We start from the raw sequence: 22,936 nt of genomic DNA, 5'->3' as shown, positions 1-22,936 counted from the left end.
AAGCATTTATAAGGTCATATAGGAGCCTATTACCCATTAGCTGAAGCTTATTAAAAGGATCCTAAGATTAAGTTATGTTATGTCCTTTCTTGTCACTTGAGGTCCTTAAGCAGTATTTAAGCTGTTAAAGTATTTATAAATCTTGCAGTCTAACAATAAACATGTTAATTGTGCTTTTATTAACATGTCTATTGCCATGTAACAAATAATAACAATACCAAATCACACTGGTATACAAGCAAAGAAGTTTTGACACTTTACCAAATTTGGGTCACTATCAGTGGAAAATTAAGTCCAAAGTGCTAGTTTGCCTTAGTTTTCAAGATACAGTTTTGGGTCAATACTTGAATTGTATTAATGAGAATGGGTGTCATTAATTATTTGACTAAATATCTTAAGTTGTCAATCTCTGGGTGTAACCACATCATGGCTTGGGGTCTTTAAAGTGAGACCAGAGTCTGATCTCTTTCCTGTGGATAAAGTGGCTCAGTTCATTGAACAAACATCTATTTTGTGAAAACTGTTCCATAACCATTAGACACCTTCAGTGATGATCTTGAACATCTTATTCATAAACTAGCAAATCACATCGCTAATGTCTGCACATTAGAATACATCCAATTTTCAGATACCTTCTAGGAAAGTATTGTTTTCACCCACCAAGGCAGTGCCTCCTTCAGGCTTGGGTCCTCCCAAGCTACTCCAAAGCCACTCTTTGTGATGATCTGGCTGAGGGGGTTTAGGCCTATGCAGAACAGCAGGGGGGACAGATATATGCCTTATCTGATGCACACCTGTGCAGTTGGCTTTGAGTTGGCCTCAGGAGTCATGTTCTATAGCCTCACTGAGTTCTGGATGAACTCTTTAAGTGTCTTGTTGATGTTATACAGCTTTAGGCGCTCCAGTATCCATGTATGTGGCAATGAGTCATAGGCTTTCTTGTAGTCAATCCAGGCAGTGCACAGGTTGGTATTCCTCGTCTTACAGTCTTGGACAATTGCCCTGTCAACCAGTAGCTGGTGCTTGGCTTCTCTGGTGTTGTTGCCAATTCCTTTCTGGGAGTCCTTCATTATGAGGACTGTCTGGCCCTGGTTAGCCACTCTGGGTGGTTTCCTGACTTTAGCAGCTGGTTCATATGTGCTGCTAGGCGTTAGTGGAGTGCAGGCATTCTTAAGCCAGTAGGCGTGAATCATGTCGGGCCTTGGTGCTGTCCAGCTCTTCATTTTGGACACTCTTGTTTGGATGTCTGCTAGGGTGATGACTACTGGGTCTTGTTCTGGAAGTTGGCTGTGCTCTGCCTGTAAGTCTATCACCCATTGGACATTAATGTTATATGTTGCCTCTTTCTCCCAGATACTCTTCCAGTATTGCTCAGTCTCAGCCCTGGATGGATCTGTTTTCACCTTGTTACCCTGCCATTGAGAGTAGACCTTAGCTGGGTTGGTGGGGAGTATTCAGTCTGTCTGTCTTTGGGGCTTGGTACCCAATCTCAATATTTGGGGTGATGGTGAAACCACCCCCAAGCTGACCTGTCGTCCTGGCTTTCCCTTGCCATAACATCTTTGTGCCATGGATGAGGTACAACACTGTACCACATCAATCTCTAAATGTGATAGCAACATAGCAACTTCTTATATATATATATATATATATATATATATATATATATATATATATATATATATATATATATATATATATATATATATATACAGGGTGTCCCATAAGTCTCCATACATAGGAGACATAATACATATGGTTCTAACATGTATTTCTTTATATTTCTTCTTTATAGTTCTTCAGCAGTGGAGGACACGCATTGAAATGTGTTCCCGACAAAATGGCAGTCATGTAGAGCATATTATATAAATAAAAATGGTTTATGTCAAGAAACGTTTATTTTTCCTATGTATGGAGACTTATGGGACACCCTATATATATATATATATATATATATATATATATATATATATATATATATATATATATATATATATATATATATATATATATATATATATATAACATTTTTTCCAAGCTTCTTTCTTGTTATTCCATTGAAATGCACTTTAATGCTTAAACTGTCAGCTTTACAGCCTCTACTCAAATATAGGAGCTTAACAGAGGCAGGTGAGGGCAGCCATAGTTTAAAAGGTGACAAAAGTGCCACAATAGGGAACGGGTACTTTACTGTGTTTATGTGTGTGCTCTGTACCAAGGCTTCTCACAGGCTTGTCCGTAATTTCACTTCCTTCCCTGAGGCTTTGAAAAATAGTGGTTATCTATATGGCTCAGGTGCAACCCGATAGCGATATGAGTGACATTTGTTATTATTCAGAGATTTTTCCCTCCTCTTGTGTTTGAGTGACGGGCAACCTTGTAAGGTGGGCCAGGAAAAACGCACTCGGTTAATAGACCCCCCAGCTGGATATCAGTCACCCCAGTAAAAAAAAAAAGCCATTCGTACAGCTTCACACCCAAACCGATTAGAGCAGAGGTGCTGGGATCATTTAAGAAAAGGAAATAACAAATTGCCTTTTTTTTTCTCCCACAGGTGCTGGAAATGATATACACAGTTGAGTAAGAAATATAGGTCAACCAGCAGCGTGAGAGTGGTCAAAGAGAGTGAGGGAAAGAGGGAGGGGAAAGTAATAAATGCAGGAAAGGATGGTGACAGACGTAAATAAGATGAGGAGGAGCAGAGACAGAAGGAGGCAGAGTTAACAGTGCACTGTCCAGGCAGGCATCAGCAGGGGAGTTGTTATCAGCTAGCCATGTTCACAAGCCTTCAAAACACAAACCAGCCTACTTCTTCCTGGTTAATCCTGAGGTAATACTTTGCCCAAACCCCCTCAGCTGCAATTCATGTTTTTTCCCAGTGAGGATATCAACAAAATGCCGTAAAGCTGTAGGGCCTTTGCCCCCCCAGTTCAGTGCCTCAATCTGTCATGCTTTCAAGGCCACATTTTATACCGGTCTGCCCCTATTCCAAAACCACAAACATGAAAAACAAACACAACAAAAAGCTTCGTCACAGAGCAACATCACTGCCTTCCAAATTTTGGTCCAGGGGGACTTGAAGGGGACCTTGACAGAAGTGCTCAGAAAAAAGTTAATGTTTGGAAACGGCATGAATATGTCGAAAACATTGTTTTTCACTAAACTTGCTTCTGAAACTGCAGTCTAGTTTGAGTTCCCTAAATAAATCATTGGCCCAGTGTCCTTGATTGCCATGCCATGGACTTAAAGAGTTTTTTGGCCATAGAGATGTATTTTACTCAAAAACAACTCAGACAATATTTAGTTACACCACCTTTAGCTTTCGTTACAGCACATTATGGTTGTGGCATTGTTTTCAGTGACCTTATGTAATGTCCTGACCTAACCAACTGAAACAACCCCAGATCACAACACTACCCCTACATGCCTATACTGTAAGTGCTAAGCATGACAGGTAATCACTCTGGTGCAGGGTCAGTCTGGACTCAACAGATTGCATGACCTTTTTCTACTGAAACAATCCAATCTTTATGCTCTCTATCAAACTGATGGTTGTTTAAGAAATGAGAAGCTACTCACTGCATCAGATAGGGTTAAAGAACTTTTAGCTGAAAGGTATTAATCACTGTAATCATTATCTAATAGAAGGATCTGAACTATTTGCTAAATTAAGTCCAGGTGTTAAATCCAGTCATAATCTGCACAATAGAGATGTACATCGACCTGCTTTCTGATTCATTTTCTGCCCTCCCCAAGTGTGTGTAGGATGGAGTCATACACACTTTATTTTGTATTTTAGGGTCATGCAATGAAATAAATAATAAGATCTACCTATCTGTCTGTCTGTCTATCTTTTTGGCCCAACTAAATGGATCTAAATTTTGAAGTTTCTTTTTAGCTTACCATAGGCCATAAGCTATTGTCATCATGCGGCGTCTGTCGTCGTCGCTTGTTGTCGTCGCTTGTCGTCATCGACTGTTGTCGTCGTCTGTTGTCTGTTACAAAAATTTCAATCGTCTTCTTCTCCAAAACTGCAATTCCAATTGACGTCAAACTTGGTATACAGCTTCTTTATGATGATGTCAACAAAAGTTAGTGAAATTATTTGGATCCGGATCTGATTCTGGATTTGGTGCGACTTTGAAAAATTTCCCTATTATAAGAGTCAGGAAGTGGATCGATGCAATAACTCAGTAAATATAAATGATATCAAGTGTAAATTTCTACAGTCCAGCCCTGATAGGGAGATGACCAAAACATAATGGCCACATGCTGATCAGGATCTTCTTCTGGATCCGGGAACTTGCGGAAAATTTACCATGGGCTCTTATGGGGAAAAGATTTCAATCGTCTTTTTCTCCCAAACTACACTTCTGATTGACTTCAAACTTGGTATACAGCTTCTTTATGATAATGTCAGCACAAGGTATTGAAATTATTTCAATCCGGATCTGATTCTGGATTTGGTGCGACTTTGAAAAATGTTCCCAATATAAGAGTTAGGAAGTGGATTGATACAGTAGATCCGTAAGTATCAATGATATCGAGTTGGAATTAGAATTTTTTACAGATCTGATTGGAATATGACCAAAACATGGGCTATTTCTTTAATATAATAAATACACATAACTGGGTGATGATAAATGGCATCATTTGGCTGGTAAGCTAACAGCGCCATTGGTCCTATTTTTATTATAGTGTATAATTGGTCTTACATTTTTTTTTAGACCTTACATACTCAAAAGGACATCAGAGTGATGTAAGGACATTCAAAGTGCCAGATGCTAATGTTCTCTCTCATTTTTAAACTTTCTCTTTTAATATCATTAGAAGTATGTGTCACAATGCCCAGCTTATCACATTTCTACTTTGAAGTCTCTTTATGGCAAGCTACAGAGAGGGACATTGGCTGTTTTTCAAAGACTGTCACTGACACTCGAAATTAGTGATGACAGGCTTGGAGATGACAAAATCAGACACGGCAGGACATTTTAACATTACTGTTAACGGCAACAGCTCTCTCCTCCTCCACTGGCTTTGAGACGGAGCTCGACTCCCTGTCTGTCGGAGTGATACATGTTGTCTGGAGAATCAGGCAGTGTGGAGAGCCAGGTGCGAGGGCCAAGGGCTGATAAAGAAGCGAAGCCACTATCGGAACACAGGGTCTGATAAAGGACGACACTCACCACCACTGCTTCCTGATTTATAGCTGCCGCCACACGAGGAGAGGAGCCATGACCACAGTAACCCCCATTTACTAAAACAATTCTATTTTATGTTTATATATTGATTTTTTTTTTGTATTTATTTTTTTTTGCTGTAAAGCTTTCGCTGCTGCAAAGTCTCTTCATATCTTACTTTTAAACCTAGTTGTGGGTTTTTGGGACTGGGCTTTGAAAAATTTGTTTTCTTTGAAAAAGACCGTTAAAGATGAAGCCCTGATGCTGTGATAAAGGCCTGGCTCGCACTTTCCATTTCATCTCAGAGGTGTTGGCGTTGAGGTCAGGGCTCTGTGGAGGCCAGATCTTTTACATCAAACAGGGAAAGAGCCCTCCTGAAACTGAATCTATATAGTAACACTAAGATTGTCTTTCAGTTACACCACAGAGCATACGATGGAGAGACTAGCTGTAATTAGAGTTTAGGAAAACTAGGGCTAAAATGAAGCCAGAACTGAAATTAAAACAGGCTAATCAGTATGGAAATATATTTTTGCCACCTAGCTATAATGTCAGTTAGCCTACGCATAATGACTTTGCAGAGACAAAATAGCCAGGTGGAGATTACTGCACAAAGTGAGAATTTTATTTTCCTTGGTCAGGATATGTACAGTCAGTCCAGCTTGGATTTACAAGGCTGACAATTAATACTGAACAAACAATAACTCAAACTATGAATTATGAAAAAGCTGCAGCATCTGAAACTGACTACAGTGAACATTTGACAGATAAACAGTACCACAGTGCTTCAGTTTCAGATTCACAGTTTGTCTTTTATGGACTGGGATTGTCTCTGTCAACTCATCATATATTTTTTATTAGTAAGTTGTTTTTTTTTTTTTTTTTTTTTTTTTTTAATCAATTACTAGAAATTTCAGGCAACCCCGTTTCAATTCCAGGTGACCCCATGTGGGGTCCTGACCCCAAGGTTGAAAAACACTGGATTAGTGGGTGAAATAGTCTGTGATATTAAGGTGAGATAATAGCCTAAGTTAGTCAGTTGTTATGGTGTTGAATAAAGCCCAGTAAAGCTGTGCAAACAGCCCAGAAATAACCCACATTCCATTCACTTTTGATTACTTTGTTTTCCGTATATTATTTGCCATCTAGCGAAACAGTGAGAGAGCCTACTTGTGAATCTCTGGCAGGGATGTTCTAAAACATGCGAAGGGGCACCCCATTTCCACATGCCTAAAGGCCCCATTGCAGTGAAAAGGGTTCGATCTCGTGCTCAGGTCATTTGCTACATGTCTCTCCACCTGTTTCCTGTTTCTAAATAAGGCAGAAATATTAACAAAAAGATGGTGTACTATCCCTAAACTGTCTTTGAAGAGCCTGAATTTTTTCACCCAGTTGTCACTAAAAGTTTGCCCTTTGTGATCAGATTTGATATTTTTGGTGTAATTAAACTATACATCAGCCATACTAATTTTTGATACACTTCGTCAAACCTTTACACCTGGGAAGCTCCTCTAGTGAAAGTTTAGGGTTATAACACTAGATCACATTTAATTTATTGTTAGAAATAATTCAATTGAATTTAAGCGTAGAGTAAAGCCTAAATTGCTGCATAGGATGTTTGTTGCAGCATACTTTAAAATGCAGATTTAATTGAGTTTAACATCAGTGTTGGTGCAACCCAACCCAAATCTTAAAAGTGCAGTAACCCTAGACCTATGTGGACAACTCATGCTCTAAAATCACGTCATGTTGAATTTGTCATCCTAATGATTAGAGGCGGCTTTCAGATCTGCACACTGGTGTATCCATAGTCACGTCTGTAAAATTAAGGAGAATGTCAGCACTAGATGGAGAGATGAAGCAAATGAAAAACACTAAAGGAGTAATAAACAGATTAATAATGTGGAAGGCTCCAGTGGCCAGCCTTGCCTCTCTCAATTAGTGCTAAATCAGCAGCGCTTATTAGCCTGCCCCTAATTGAATGTGAAAGCGAGCCGTGCTAATGCAATCCTCCAGGTGTAATTGGTGTCAGAGGGAGAAGTGCATCTACCACCGGCTCCCATCTTTGTACAAGACCTCACATTTGCTGGCTCGTTCATTTCATGCCCCATGTGTGGCATGCTGCAAGTCAGTAGTGTGGACGTGTTTGAACCTCCCGAGCTGTTTCACAAGGGAGAACTTTGCCTGCAGAAGTGGGCATTCCTCTAGAGATGAATCCTCCAACTAATAAGGAACATCTCTGAAGTGGTCCAGGCCTTCTGGGTATCTTACTGCTGTCTTTTGGGATGAAAATATAGATATCATCTGCCAGAGCCAGGCCTGAAGTGCTTTGGAAATAGCATATTTATAAGCAGATATGAACCACTCAATGAAGTGATAAATATAGCACCAGAGTACAACTGTTCTCCATCAGTTCCGAGCAGTTTTCTGGTACTTGCTGCTCACAAGCATCCCCATGTGGCTTTTTTTTTTTTTTGGCACTGTCCTTTCCCAGGGGATGCAAGCGGCTGGGAGATGAGCAGTACCTGGCTTTCAATAGATACAGCAATTGGCATTCAAGCCAAAGGCCTCAATTTTTTCTCTCATCAGCACAGACAATCTTTTTCTTCATGCTCTCAGAGTCCTTTAAGTGCCATTTGGCAAAGTCCAGCCCGACTGCCATGTGGCTTTTTCTCAGGAGTAGCTTCAGTTCTGACCACTCTCCCATAAAGTCCCGATTGATGGAGTGTTGCAGACATGCTTGTCTTTCTGGCAGCTGCCTCCAGTTTTGCAGAGGAATTCTGAACCTTTTTTTGGGCTCTGTGAGTTTCAGTTTGTGAAAGAGTCTGGGTACTTCCACAATTCTTTAGCGATGGAGCCCACAGTGCTCCTGGGAACTTTCAGAGCTTTAGCATGATGTATTTTTTTTCACCCTCATCCTCAGATCTGTGCCTTGGTTAAATTCTGTCCGTGGAGAGGTTTTCTGAATTTCATGGTTTGGTTTTTAGCTCTCACATGCATGTGAACCGTGACCTTTTAGCAGACAACTGTGGGCCTTGGGGAAAGTATTTCAAATCAATTGAATTTGCCTCAGGTGGACTCCAATAAAGTTTCTAACTGATTCTACACTTGGTATGGAAAGTTGGCATCTCTGCACTTCTTGTGTCTGTGCTGTAGCGCTGCATCATTAAGCAGCTGTCTGAAACACAGGCTATCAAGAGGAAAAGAAAGAAAAGACAATAACTGACTTTTATGATTTAATGGTTTTTATGACTGCTGTTTACGTTGTGAATATTAAACATAAGTGGAAATTTATACAGAGAATCACTATGCAGAGCTATTACTTAAAAAATTTAAGGAATATTGATAATAAAGACAAGCTCTAGAGTAATTACTTTGAAGTATCATTGACTCACATATGCAGATTAAGCACATTAAGTAACTTTAATCCATTTTGAGACCAAATATCTGATAAGAGTATTCACTAGAACTGCTGTACTGTGCAGCAGTACAGAAGGACACATGCTAATTCTTCTTTCGTACCCTCATACAGATGAGGCTTGTGCCAACTGCTCTTTCGGGGCGATCTGCGACGCTCAGAGCGGTCAATGTGTTTGCCCATCGGAGTGTGTGGAATCCCATCAGCCCGTGTGCGGCAGCGATGGCAGCACATACAACAGCGAGTGTGAACTGCATGTCCGGGCCTGTAAAGAACAGATGGACCTGCGAGTGGTCAACCAGGGAGAGTGTAGTAAGTATTGCACACACGTTTATGCCCCTGTCACCCACCGTATATATAACTTTAATTGTTTTTGTGCCCTGTAGCACCCAAGAATGTAATCATTTACTGAAGGAACACTGCCTGAAAATATAATATAATTTTCACTTAACCTCTATTTGCCACAGTAAAGCACAGTGATTTAGCTTTTAGCAAAAGTATAATAAGATGTTCTGACTGATATTATGACAAAATTTTACTGATAATAAAATAATGCCTTTAAGGGACAAGGAAATAATTTTGACAGATATTTTAAGAATGTATGCTTTTTTTGTTAGAAATGTAAAGGACAAGTTATTTAATAGCTCTAGTGTCATGTTAGCCTACTGACAAGATAAAAATTTGACACAGATTTCAGATTTGGAAACCTAAACTTTGAACTTTATGTAGAATTAGAAATTTACAACCAATGGGAAGAAGCCTATTCAACTACAATCCCTGTCAATGATAAATGAAGCAGCCCATACACATGCTAATTAATCATTGTGTAGGGATCCTATATGAGCCCAGAGTGGATCTTAGATTAGATTGGAAGCACCAGAATATGACAAAAGCCTCAGACGGCAGCTAATGTTAATAAGCAAGCAACTATGGAAAACCAGTCAATTCAATCTCTGTAAAAGGTTCCTTATTAATTTGAGTCAGCAGTAATGCTTATTGAACAGTGTGTGCATTGTCTCAGGTGACCTTATGACACTGATACATTAAAAAAGATTTTAAATTGAATTTGAAACGAAGAAATGTAGTTTTTATTTTTACGTAAGTGCTTTTCGAAATAGGCAGCTGGACCAGTTATTTGTAGTCTAACTCTATAAGCAAATGATACTTGAATGGAATGTAACAGGATGGAAATATAAAAGAAAAATCATATTTATGACACTATTTCTACAGAGAGCTGAAGGCCCACCTCTTCCAGATGTTAGCCATGAGACCTTATTTTGGGGGAGAAAAAATAGCATTACAGTCAGTTGCAAAAGACATGTAATTTTTTGATCCTGTCTGAATTATTTTATGCCACTACTCTCGCATATGTTGTTAGTACATATTAAGCCTTTACAAAGTCAATCTCCACAATCTGTTCAGAGTTGCTGAAGAGGCCTCTGCAGCTTTACCCTCAAAGACCCAAACAGACACTGGAAACTAAAATCATCAACTAACTTCTGAACCTCAAAAATTATCGATAGGTTAAAATAATTCAGGTTAAAATGTAGTTTGTCATATGACCCATTTGGACGTTCAGAGGCTCCATAGTGAACATGGAAACACCATCATCTTCTACAACATTGGTTCACCAGTAAAACCCGTGGAGTTTGACAAATGGCAGTAGATAGAGGCACTTGTTTTTATGTTCAGGTATTGTTATCTTTGCTGAAAAAGTAACCTTTTCCTTCAGTTTTCTCTGTTTCTGATATAGTAACCCACAACTCCACTCTGAGCTTTATGAACATCTACATGACCAGTGAATTAAATATAAGAAAATACCCAATTTGCACAAGGCAATGCAAAATATGGAGGATAATATTATAATAAATGGTGATAATTCACTTAAGAAAGGTTAAATACAGAGAAAAAATCTTTTGGGAAGAGCCACAAATGTACCACTGGGTCTTAATGAGTTAAACATGACCAGACTATAGTAATTTTATAAGTTTTAAAACTATTTTAAACATATTCATTTCACATGAGACATCGTCGTTCCTCTTTACCATGAACTGTGACTTTCTTGGCTCATTAAATCATCTTTTAAATTGACAAACTTCATATGTGTAGTTGATAGCAAAATACAAACAGGATCAAAAAATCAGTTGTCTTTTACCATGGGGGAAAAGTAGAAGGGGCAGATTTTTTTTCTATTTCTTAGTCTGTTTCTCCACAAGGAGTCCTTTTTGTGTGTAAATAAATAATTGATAGCCCTATACTATAATAGTGGTATTCAAATAAATAGAAAAAGATGTAAATACTTTGAATTATTTATGAGACATAGGTTGAACTAAATTCTCATTCTTGCAATTGCCCTTATGTATAATATGTATAAGTTTCTTTTACGTTAAAATGAAGCCCATTGGAAACATTACACAGAAACATGTTAAGTTGTGAGACTGGAATGTCTAATGTTGATTGGGGAAGTTAATCTAGAGCAGGTTTGTCAAACTCATTTTAGTTTAGATGTCACATACATCCCAACATGATCTCAAGTGTGTCAGATCAGTAAAATAATAAAAATGAAAAAAGTAAAATTACATGATGAAATTCCATTTTACAAATTCATCCCACGGGCTGGATTGGACCCTTTAGCAGTATTTGGTTATGTATTCCACAAGTCCATTCTGTGAATGAAATCATCTAAAACTGTCCTTGAATATTTGCTGTTTTCCACCGACCCATCCTGCTCTGACCCAGCCCTTGGCTTTGTGTCTAATACAGAAACATGTGGCAGCTCTGTTTGTGCCTGGGGCGCCCGATGCGTCCAGAATAAGTGTGAGTGCCCACAGTGCACGGGCGAGGCCTTATCCCCGGTGTGCGGAAGCGACGGCACCACCTATGACAACGAGTGTGAACTCCGCGGGTCCTCCTGCATGCAGAAGAGGAGAATTGATGTGGTGAAGCCCGGCAGCTGTGATGAAGGTAGGAAATGGACTTTGAAATGGAGTAATTATGTTAACCAATCGGCCATTGAAATGGTGTAATTATCTTTATCAAGTGACCTGTGCTACACTATTCAGTCATCTGTACATTTTCATAATGGTTGTGTATGCCACCAGCATATGCCAGCAGCGGCATGCCAACAAGCTAACGCGAGCTGAAAGTCATACTGGTGTACGTCACGTCCATAAGCACAACCTGTTATGAAACAGAAATAACTTCTGGGTGATTAAGTTCAGGTCAGCTGCATTTCAGAAAACAAATCATGCTTTGGCTGTAATGTTTGTTTATCAGTGCGTTTCATCCAGTGCTTCACTTTATCGACAGCTAAACATTTTAATAAGACATCAGGCTTTTGAAATTCACTGCTGCTACTCAATATTTTCCTATGTCCTAACAGAAAATGTGCATTTATTCATGCTGTTAGTGCAACAGCAAGAAAAAAAGCACCATAGCAACATATAACTAAAGTAAAAAGACTTATTAACAATAATGTAGTTGCTGGATATACCTTCTAGATTGCCACATTCGCCCCCAAATCCCTCTATTCCATCCATGAACACATTAAAATTCATAGTATTCACAGATATTTTTCTCACCTATTCTGTCACTGGTCTCCCTTATCCATCCCACCAGCGAAAGCAGGTCATGCAGTGTTACCAGATGAGTTACATATGCCATTAGGGAAAGGTGAGTTCTAATAAACAGAGGCAAAGTACAAATGAATTAGTTAAAATAACATCGTCAAAGTCATCACAGTCATTATTAATAAACGAATACATGATAACAATGCTGATGAAAAGGAAATAGTACTAAGGATTAGAGATGAATCCCATTTGGTTGTTGTTACTTTCTGTCTGAATGTTTGAGATTAATGTGCTTCTTTGCATTTAATAGATGTACTTCTTACTAGTCCAACTTTTTTGTTTCAACACCCTCTGCACGTGCTTCAAATAAATGCCTTCCATCTCACAGGAACCTGTTATCTGTCTGGAGTTTTTATGTGAATTACCTGCAGGAAATTATTTAACTTTCATCAAATGCCAAATGGAAGAGTAGGAAATGACATGACTTTTGCATCTACTCATTTTGTCCACATCTTCTTACTTTTCATCTGAGCCAAAACAGTAATGTAAAACCTCATCATTACAAAGCAGATGGATCCAAACAGTTGAATGTGGTTGTTAAAAAAGATGGTTTTGGCTTGGTTCTAACTCAGCTGCAGGCCCATTATTTTTGCTGTTAGGACATATTATTTAAGTTAATGGCAGAATGTTACACAGGCTATCTTCAGTCACAAAATTAAAGAAGATGAAAAAAATGGTAGCACTTGACGTGAGGATGACAATGTTTCTGATTGATATATAGACTGATAAAATAATCCATTCATTTCAGTGGCAGCTGCTGGTCTTTGAAACAGAGGAAGCTCATCTTACGGCTCCATCATAAAACTTGTCGTATTATAGCAAAGCAATTCAAAATAAAAGGAATGCTTAATTGAGGCTGTTATGCTTCATCTATACCATAAAGCCACAGCAACAGACACTTCCAGGTGTATGACTTGACCCTTTTTCTCTTCAGCTGATGTAGTCACGGCACTTTGGCAAACGACCTCTCTTCCTCTGATATCCGCATGGGACTGAGCTCCAACGTGCTCCGATGCCGGTATGTTTCAACATCGCTGTCAGTCAAAACGGGTTCAGCCTTTCGGACCAATACCTACTCTTTCGAACAGTTCATCCCATCCAGCGTCCAAAGTCCAGTGTCCTGGCCCGCCTTCTTACCCATTCACCCCTAGAGATGCTAAACGTCCTTGGGAGGGTTTTGGGTGCGATGATTTTATGCATTTAGCCAGTGACCACCTTGCTTCCCCGCAGTAAAAAAACAGCTCGGTGCTGCCTCATAGACAACGTTGAGCGTCACTGGGGAATTCAACAGTGTAGGTTACTGATATGAGAATGTATCAGGGAATTCGTGTTGGAAAGCAAACGATGAACAGCTGACCAGAATGACATAGCTGTAAAATTAAATGCACGCTTGCACAATTTTTAGGTAAATATAATTCGTATTTTTATTGTAAATTCAACAGCGCTATTCTGCCCATTGATTTCCTGAAATGTTAGGGGAAGTTCAGCTTCCCCTGCTGTCTCAAACCAATCCCCTATGATTCATTCACTTGTTTACCATTTAACATCAGAAAGTCTAACTCCCCACATTGACATCAGCTACATAACTGTCTACAAACCAGACAGTGTAAATAATATTCAGTTTGTATTTTCCTCCCCTCTCTACACAAAAGAACAGCAACCTGAGGTAGTAACCTGCACACTGAAAACAGCAACTCTTAATGATTTTGATCAGGGGTGACAAACTCATTTTAGTTCAAGGCCCAGTATGATCTGAAGTGGGTCGGACCAGTGAAATAATAATAATAATAATAATATATACAAATAATGTCAACTCCAAAGTTTTCTCTAGTTTTAGAGTGAAAAAAATTACATAATGAAAAGGTTTACATCTACAAAATAATTTAAAAATGTGAATAAAATGAACAACCATCAACAAACTGAAATTCATTAAGAAAATTAAGTGCAATTGTAACAATATCATGCCTCAACTTCTCATTTGCATATGTACATTACAAATTACAGATCACAGTGGATCTACAAAATACACACTACATTTAGTAACAGACATAATAATGTTGAAATTGTGCTTCTCTTACCTCTGCTTCTACTTCTCTTAAGACATTTCAGGTTGTTCATATTTGTTGAGGTTATTCACATTTTTTGTGAAAGGATAGTTTGTAAATATAAACATTTTCATGTAAAATCACTTTTTCCACTAAAAACAAACAGAAAAATTTGGAGTTGCAATTATTTATAGGTTATTATGATAGTACTAGTATGTGTGTGTGTGCGTGTGTGTGTGTGGGAGGGTTTCCGTAACAACTGGGATGTACCTTACCGAGCTCTTTGTATATATCAGTGTCTCTCTCTCTCTCCCTCTCTCTCTCGCTCTCTCACTTTCTCTCTCTCTCCCTCTCTCTCTCTCTCTCTCTCTCTCTCTCTCAAATGTCACTCAGATAGATAGATTTTCTTCATTAATCCCCAAGGGGAAATTCAAAATCGGTCACCGCTCCACAGAAGCAGTCATACCACATCAACAATAAATAAATAAATAAATAAATAAATAAATGCAGAGTATAAGTAGCTAAGAATAACTTAGATTAAAAGGAAAGTAGAATTAAAAGACAAAATGTGTTTTCTACCTATCACATAAAAACATAAAAGCATATGTACACACTCAGTATGGCTGCAGGTGCCAGTGTTAATACCGAGATGTCAGGACTGTGGGAGTAAATGCAGCGTTCCTGTTTTTAATTTCATTCCTATCAAGCAGTGTGGTACTGCACTTCCATGATTGTAAGGCAATTGTATTCCAAAATGACTAATATCTCTGAAAATACTGGTCCTATCAAGTTGCTGAGATTTTTAATGTGGAGATGGGACTATTCCTCACCTGTAGGTACCAAATTGGCCAGGTAAAAACGTCTCAGTTGTCAGAATCTTGCCGATACACACACACACAAACACACACAAACACACACACACACACACACGCACACACACACACACACACACACACACAGATGCTCTGAGATCTTCCAGTATTATGATATAGATTTTACTGATCCCACCCTCTTGACATTGAATTGGGCTGAATGTGGAACCTGAACTGAAAGGATTGTTAATATCTTCAAGTGTAACTTTTGTATTTCACAAATTGATCCCATGGGCTGGATTGGACCCTTCAGCAGGCTGGTTTTGGCCTGCAGGCCGTATATTTGACACCTGTGATTTAGATCATTCAATAATACAGGCCTGGTTGGTTCTTTGTGGTGTTTTCTTGAAGCGATTTCACCTCCTCGTGTGAAAACTCTCCATCAAAATGTCATTATAGGTTTGGCTTAGCACCACCTAAGACAACTGTGATTGGTTTAAAGAATTACATACAAACCAGATAATGGTTTGTAGGGCTGGTATAGAGCTAAAATAAAGTATTACTATGCAAGACTAAGGAGATGCAGTCCATGTAAATTAGGTCATTCAGTGTTCTATAGTTGTGACAAATCAAATCTAGCTCAATCTAATTTATGCAATGTAACAATAATATGAATGGTACAGACTTTCAGGTGTGAAAAAGTCCCTAAATGTACCATGTAAGCCGTTACAGTCTATAGAGTCTTTAATGAAGGTCATACTTCTTTTATTTTGCAAATTTTCACCTTTTATTTGAATATGATTGTTTTTAATGCTTGAGTTATGGTTCATATTTTAAACCCTTCTATCCAATTATGGTTTTAAGTGTGTGACCGATGGTACTTAATGTGAGTGTCCCTGATTTGTATGCCTGTAGCTCTGTTGTCCAACTCATTCTGAATAAATGAGATTGCCGTGCAAATCACATCTTGATCAACGCTGACAGACTAAGGTGGGATATCGCATCTCCTTGCCTCAGCCCATCTTAAGGGGACAGCACTTCTTCAACCTCGGGCAGACGGCAGCATTGCCATCCCCCCCTTGGCTGGTGTGTCATCACGGTGAAAGTAGTCATCCCCTGACAAGGTGTGAAGGAGAGCAGATTACACCTGCCAGCAGGAGGGATGGCTGGAGAGAAGAAAAGTGGGGGTAGATGGCAGACAGAGCAAATAGAGATGAGAGGAATTCACTTCCATTTCCATTGCTAGCCAGAGGTGTTTCCTCTTCTTTCTTTTTTTCCCCTCTTTTTTCATTTGACCATTGTCTACCATACTGGCCCCAGGACTGTGTGGTAAATTGTGCCTCCAAAGCCTCTTGTGGTCAATTTAACATCATTTCATTGACCGAGACGAGTAACCTTTTTTGTATGTAGAGCATGAAGAAATGTGAAACTGTATACCCAGATTCAGCCACCGCACACAGAGACACTCTGTCCCTATTGTCTGTTCATTGTCTAGCATCAGCTGAAAATGCTCCTCTACCTCCCCAAGGACATTGCTCTGCTTGTGTTGCCTGATGGCTTAGTTTTCCCATTTTATTGTCTCTCTCTTACCATCTCTCAACATCCTCCTCTTTTCCAACACTTGCTCATTTTGATTCTGAGAAAACCATCAGCCTTACACAATAGAATCTTTTTTTTGCTCCCCGTCGCTCTTTGCCATCCCACCCACTCAAGTCTCTCTCCGTTTTGCTCTCACCTTCGAAATTGTGCCTCTCAACAAAAGGGGCACCGATGTTTTCACAGATAGGGGTGGAGATGGGATCGTCTGCAATCGATAAATTTCACCCTAGGGGCGACCACTAGTCGGGTCTTTTTCTGTAGGCTCTGTCCCCATTCCATTCAGCCCTCCTCAAATGTGACCTAGACCCTCCACAGGAAGTCTGGTGTAATTGTAAAAGGATCAAACTGAAGTTGCTGTAAAATATCTCTATATAGTTGGCTGAGATACTTCTCTTTAGCTGCATGCTGTAAGAGGGATTTCTCTTTGACATATTCTCCTGGTCCTTGACAGATGGGAGGTGCATTCTTCCAAAATGAAGACTGTTTTTCTGGTTCTATTGTCGACATCAGCAAAGCTCTACATCACCTACGTGCATAGCCTTCCACTCCATACTTCTTATGGAAGATAAGCCTGGAGAGGAAGTGAACATGTGATTTATTCGCTAACGTAGGCCTGACTTAAAAACCATCCTCATTAGTCTTGTCGGGAGAAGGGGGAGGGGCACAGAGCATAAAAATGGAAGTTGTTTTCTCCCGCCTTTTATTTAGCAGTAATGAAAAATGACAGTGTTCCCACTGTTGGCCATACAGGGAAATTTATCACCTGTTTAATTTCACACTCGGGTAGGCCTGGCCTCAGCTCCTTTTCTCGACACTGACAAAGTGGCAACTGAGAGCAGTGCATCACCTAAGGGGGGCCCCGGCTCTTTTTAATTGAATAGACATTTAATAACAAGATTATGAGCAAAGGAACACTCTGTAACACATGGTTCATACCAAACTCCTCATGGTGCACAGATTCGACCAGAAGGCACCAAAAGGCATGACTGGCCGGGAAAATAAAAGCAATTTAAGTATTTGGAAGGCAAAACAGCGAATGGAATGAAGTCAGCAGATTTTTCCTTCCCAGTCCATCAATCAAGGACTTGTAACCTTCTATTGAGGCAACAAAACGTATTTTTTTCTTTTGTAAAATATTCAAGCACATTCTATGTTTTGCCTTTTTGGCATGGCGATTCATCCTTCTTTATCTTGCAGAACTTTATTTGGGCTAACACGCTGTCGCATCTGTCAAGAGCAGCCAAGACACTGACAGATGGAGCAAAAACAAAAGCAAATGGAGCCACGACAGCGCATCCTTGTGCAAAGGCCGCTGTCATTTTTGATCTTTTGCCGTGACACGCACCACAATGAGGAAGGATTTGTTTTCCAACGATGGATGTCCAGGTTGACATCTGCGCAGGACACGATGTCAGCGGCAGCATAATATTATTACTTTCTCTCCATGAGTTGCTGAAGAGATGATGACGTGACACATGTTGATGACCCGACACGTTCAAATCACACCGTCCTACTCTCCTCCCTCGCCTCTATTATCTGCCTTTTTGCCTTTCTTTTCTTGAACAAACATTTCCAGACAGCTTTGACAATAGCATCCCCTCACTCACTCCTTCTATTATTTCCACCGTCAAACCTTTCTAATGCTTGCCTCTCTCTCTCTCCTCTGTGTTTCTTGGACATTATTCTTATGCAATTCATTTCCTTTCTTCTCTCAGCTGCTGAATTCTGTCTTCTTAATGGAGCTCCCTTGGTTAAATAGACTCGGGCTTCTGACATGATTGAGTAAAAAGGAATGGATGGGCAGTGCAGAGAGAATAGCTGATGCAGCCATCTTAGCTGGGGATGTATTAATTGAAAGGTTCATAGGCAGCGCTAGTGGCGTGCACATCAAAGAGCAACAGCTAATTAGGACCCCCCTTCGCCCTTCACTTTTATTTATTCCATTCTAATGTCTTACCTCTTTTATTTATTTATCTTGTCTCTGTAAGAGGGCCTGAGTAGAATATGAATTTGCTACTCCTCCATTTCGCTTTTTATTATGTCTTGCTGAGCTGGCATACAGTGAACAAATACAGGTGGCTAACTGCAGGATCTTCTTATTATTCCTCCTCTTTCTCCTCTGCCCACGAGTCAGCTGACTTCTCATTTTCAGTGGACATCTGAAGCCAAATGCTTGTAAAAATGTCACAGTTGAAAGCCATTAGCTTGTATATTAGCCCCCGTCACACAACGTTATCTTTAACTCGGACTGTGGCTTGCAATCGATAAGTGGCTACAACGGCAAATTCAAGCAAAAAGGATTAAGGTCAGAGGTTCTGCCGGTGTAAAATAGAGACAGAGCGAGTAGCTAACCAGTCCTGATGTTTGTAAGGGAGGGATGGGACTCTACATAAGCTCCACAGTTGTATCCAATGCTAATGAAGTGAAGGCCCTTCCACTGTATCGACCACTCATAGCTGTCACAGTCTATTGTTGATGGCCCATATCAAATGGCAGCCAGGGCCTCCTCCGCTCTGCCAACCCGGCCCTGTGTCCCCCTCCATAATCTACTTTAAAAGATGGGTTATGCTAAGTGGCACTTCCCCTCTCTACAACATTGATTTTACCATTAGACTTAACGCATCAATAGAAGTAGAAGTTGAATGAGCACTAAAAGACGCAAAGATAAAGAAATACCTTGATTACCTTATGCTTTTTTTTTTTTTTTTTTTGGTTCTTTCTGCTGTGCTTGGAGCTTTTAGTTGGGCTGCATTCCTTTTCTGAATAACAAATTTGTTTCAAATGAACTTTCTGCCACTCCCCAGGGTGCCTCTCTCTTTGTCCTCTCTGTCTGAAATTCTCTCCATCTTTTCGCGCTGACTGCTTTCATTTCTAGTGTTCACACACTTTCACCTAATCTCCCTCATGAGTTCTACTGTAGGTAACACTTGCAACTTCAAAAGCTGAATCCTAACCACTTCTTTGCCTGCTCTGTGCAACAGCCCCTGATTTGTTTTTCCTAAATAAAACTCCAAACAATTGTGCTGGGGGAAAAAAGCCCTTTTACGCCATCTTGTATCCCTTACACTGTGCTAAAGTTTGTCCAACAGTTTAGCAAAGACAACAGTTTCGTAAACTCAGTGATTATGGTGCTTCGTCTGGTATGGTGCCTTGCTCCCTCTTTTTACCAGGAACACAAGGTCAATTTGAGTAGTTCTCTTACTTTCGATCCAAGGAATTGCTCTTTTAAAACAAATAAAATGTCGTCTAGGCTCGCAGATGAAGAGTTGCTAGGACAACTTTCTTTAAAGTCTCAGGAGATAATTAGATTTTACAGAACACTTTGCAATTAGTTGCTTTCTCATATCAAGACGCAGGCACCCATAAAGCAGGCCCTGCCACCAATTCTCTCTGCACACTTGGAGGCCAGAGTTAATAATTACCTCCCTTTTTGTCTCTGATTTAATTGAAATGAAAAGGATGCCTCACTGGTGGTGCAGACATGTTGCCTCTAATTTATTTAGTCAATCCCTCACCCTCACTACAGTTGGTCATTATCTTGTAATACCAGCAGTGCCTTTCGTTCCATCTCTCCTCCACCAACGTGAGTGAAATGTAAATTATCTAAATATTGCAACCCTCTAAACGTATAATGAAGTAAAGAGAAATGGATGTCATTTTCACCTGATATAAGGTTATCTCCCCTGTGTGTTGGTGCGTTTGATGAATGATTTTGTGTATTTATGGTTTTGTAATGCAGACTGTGGCTCAGGAGGCTCTGGCTCTGGAGTGGAGAGTTGTGAACAGGACCGCTGTCGCACGTTCGGAGGCTCATGGGATGAGGATGCAGAGGAAGACCGCTGCATCTGTGACTTCTCCTGCCAGAATGTGCCTCACAATCTGGTGAGACTGTTTCAGGATCTGTCTTTTGTCACAGAAGGTTAAAACAGATTTTCCGTCTCAGGAGATGGTTTTATTGATGCCATAAAATTGTTTTCAGTGTCCTGACTAGTTCTGTATTGATGCCCGAACTGGCAATCTGGCATTGGGGGAATACATCCGCCATCTTAGCTGATTCTGTAATGAAAGTGGTTTGATGCAATCTGTCACAGTCAACGTTTAGGGGTTAAACCTGTAGAATTGCATCACAATATAAATCATTTACTTTTAACTACCAATAGCTGTCACTGTTTGACTTTTAATGGTACTGATTTGTCAAAATGCTAAATAACACATAGGAAACTTTTCTATTTTTAGGTTTTGTTTAAGATTACACACACACATTAGAAAGGCCTCCTCACTGTCTAATTTTAAAACTCTTCTTAAAACCCACCTCTTTTCTTTGGCTTTTCACACCGCGTAGGTTGTTACTTTTATGTGCATGAATATTTTATCTGGGGTGGACAGTCTGTTTATTTATTCATTTATTTATTTTTTTATTATTACCTCCACAAAGCAACGGCGACGGTTATGTTATCACCGGGGTTTGTCTGTCTGTCTGTCTGTTAGCAAGATAATTCAAAAAGTTATAGAAATTTCCAGGAAATGTAGATGCTGGCGCAAGGAACAAATGATTAAATTTAGGTGGTGATGGGGTGGGGTGGGGTGGGTGGTGGTATTTAATAAAATTTTCAGGAAATATTGATACTGGCACAAGGAACAAACAATTAAATTTTGGTGGTGATCGGGGGGTGGGGAACTGACCTACCTTGGTGAAGGTCTGTGCTCCCTGAGGGCTTTTCTAGTTCATCATGTTTCATTGTGTTTTTATCTTAGTATTTTATCTTCTTATTATGTTTTTATTGTGTTTCTTTTACTGTACAGCACGTTGGAAACCTTTGTGTTTAAATTTGTGCTTAAGAAATAAAAATGGATTGGATTGGAAGATTTGTTTTGTATATTTTAGTAGCAACTGGCAACATTCCTCCCGAATTTTAATGGAAGTATTTAGAGAATTTGTTTATAGACCTCGAGTCATGCAAAGAATAACCCATTTGTAATGTTAAAACTCAGGAGGAGTTTAGAAATCAGTATTTGTTGGTATAACTCAGATTTTTCCATCAGTTTTCAATGCATCCTGGCTTACTCTCAACACGTTTTTCACATTGCTGTTGGTGCTTTATGCAAGCTGTTGGTCTTTGTTTAATGTGACCATGCATCATTCTACCGATCACATTTAAAAGGTTTTCAATGGGATTCAAGTCAGGACATATGGAAAAGTCTCTTAATTTTTTCCAAAACGTTTCTGTGTGGAACAATTGGAGATGCAAAATCTGTGAAGATTGGGACTTTTGATTTCATTATAATTTAAACCTCTAGAATATAGAGATTCAGTCAGACATATTCCACATGTTGAAGACCATTGACCACAGAGGGAAGAACAAAAAAAACAGTGAAATGTCAATTGATGGCAATTTTGGGAACTCATTCCAAGATAATAATACAGGACATTTGAGAGAATGCCCACATTGTAACCTTTTCTGGAGCTCCTTCAAGTGCATGTTGTCCTTACATGCATAGGGTTTGAGCAGTTGCCACAGAGATGGCTTTCCTGTAAACATGTGAGCACACTATAAAAACATGTTCACATCTTTTCAATATCAATTGAAATGCTAATGTCATACCTGGCTGAAAAGGCAATAGTGATCCCGTCCAATTTCCATAAACTGAATGTCTACATTTGAAATATGTATGGAATAATATATGGTTATTTCATATCTGGTATGAATTTATATCTTCATATGTGCTGCAGATGTATGCATGCATTTACAATTATAATTATGATAAATGTTGTCTTGTGGGTAACATATTTAATATATGGCTATATGTAGTCTGTAGTCAAGCTCAAGAACACCTTTTCACATTTAGAAAACAGCGTAATATGCAACTGTGCTTTGTACAGTACTCACTTTTGGCTAATTGTTTTGCAGGTTTGTGGTTCAGATGGGAAAAGCTACGGCAATGAGTGTGAGCTGAAGAAGGCCAGATGTGAGAAACAAGAGCACTTACTGATTCAGAATCAGGGACCCTGTGCAGGTCTGTATATTATACCATTCAACGTTAGTGAATCTAGAGTTCATCTGCTGAAACATTCTCACCAAGACTCACTCATTGACATCTCATTTCTCTGTTCATTTCATCCATTGATGGGAACTTATTGTAATTCCGCTGCAGTGGCCACTATAGCCATTAGCAGTTAAAGAGAAGGCCAAGGTTAAATATGATGTACATCTTATGTGTGATTCAGCTTGAGGAAAGTTGACTCAACACACTT

General features: G+C 39.5%; 1 protein-coding gene across 4 annotated transcripts in view; it reads left to right on the top strand.

The window, feature by feature from the left end:
• Positions 1–22,936, top strand: part of agrn (agrin) — a 390,721-nt gene that overhangs the window by 285,013 nt on the left and 82,772 nt on the right. For all 4 annotated transcript variants that reach the window (XM_030138396.1, XM_030138397.1, XM_030138399.1 and 1 more), the window contains 4 exons: positions 8,713–8,910; positions 11,362–11,562; positions 20,423–20,565; positions 22,593–22,698. In XM_030138396.1, coding sequence (XP_029994256.1) covers positions 8,713–8,910; positions 11,362–11,562; positions 20,423–20,565; positions 22,593–22,698 — 648 coding nt within the window. The remainder of the gene's footprint in view (positions 1–8,712; positions 8,911–11,361; positions 11,563–20,422; positions 20,566–22,592; positions 22,699–22,936) is intronic.

This window comes from Sphaeramia orbicularis, chromosome 7 (genome assembly GCF_902148855.1).
Source record: "Sphaeramia orbicularis chromosome 7, fSphaOr1.1, whole genome shotgun sequence".
NCBI classification, from domain to species: Eukaryota; Metazoa; Chordata; class Actinopteri; order Kurtiformes; family Apogonidae; genus Sphaeramia; species Sphaeramia orbicularis.
The sequence above is the reverse complement of the archived record's forward strand: the minus strand, read 5'-3'. Positions and strand labels throughout refer to the sequence as shown.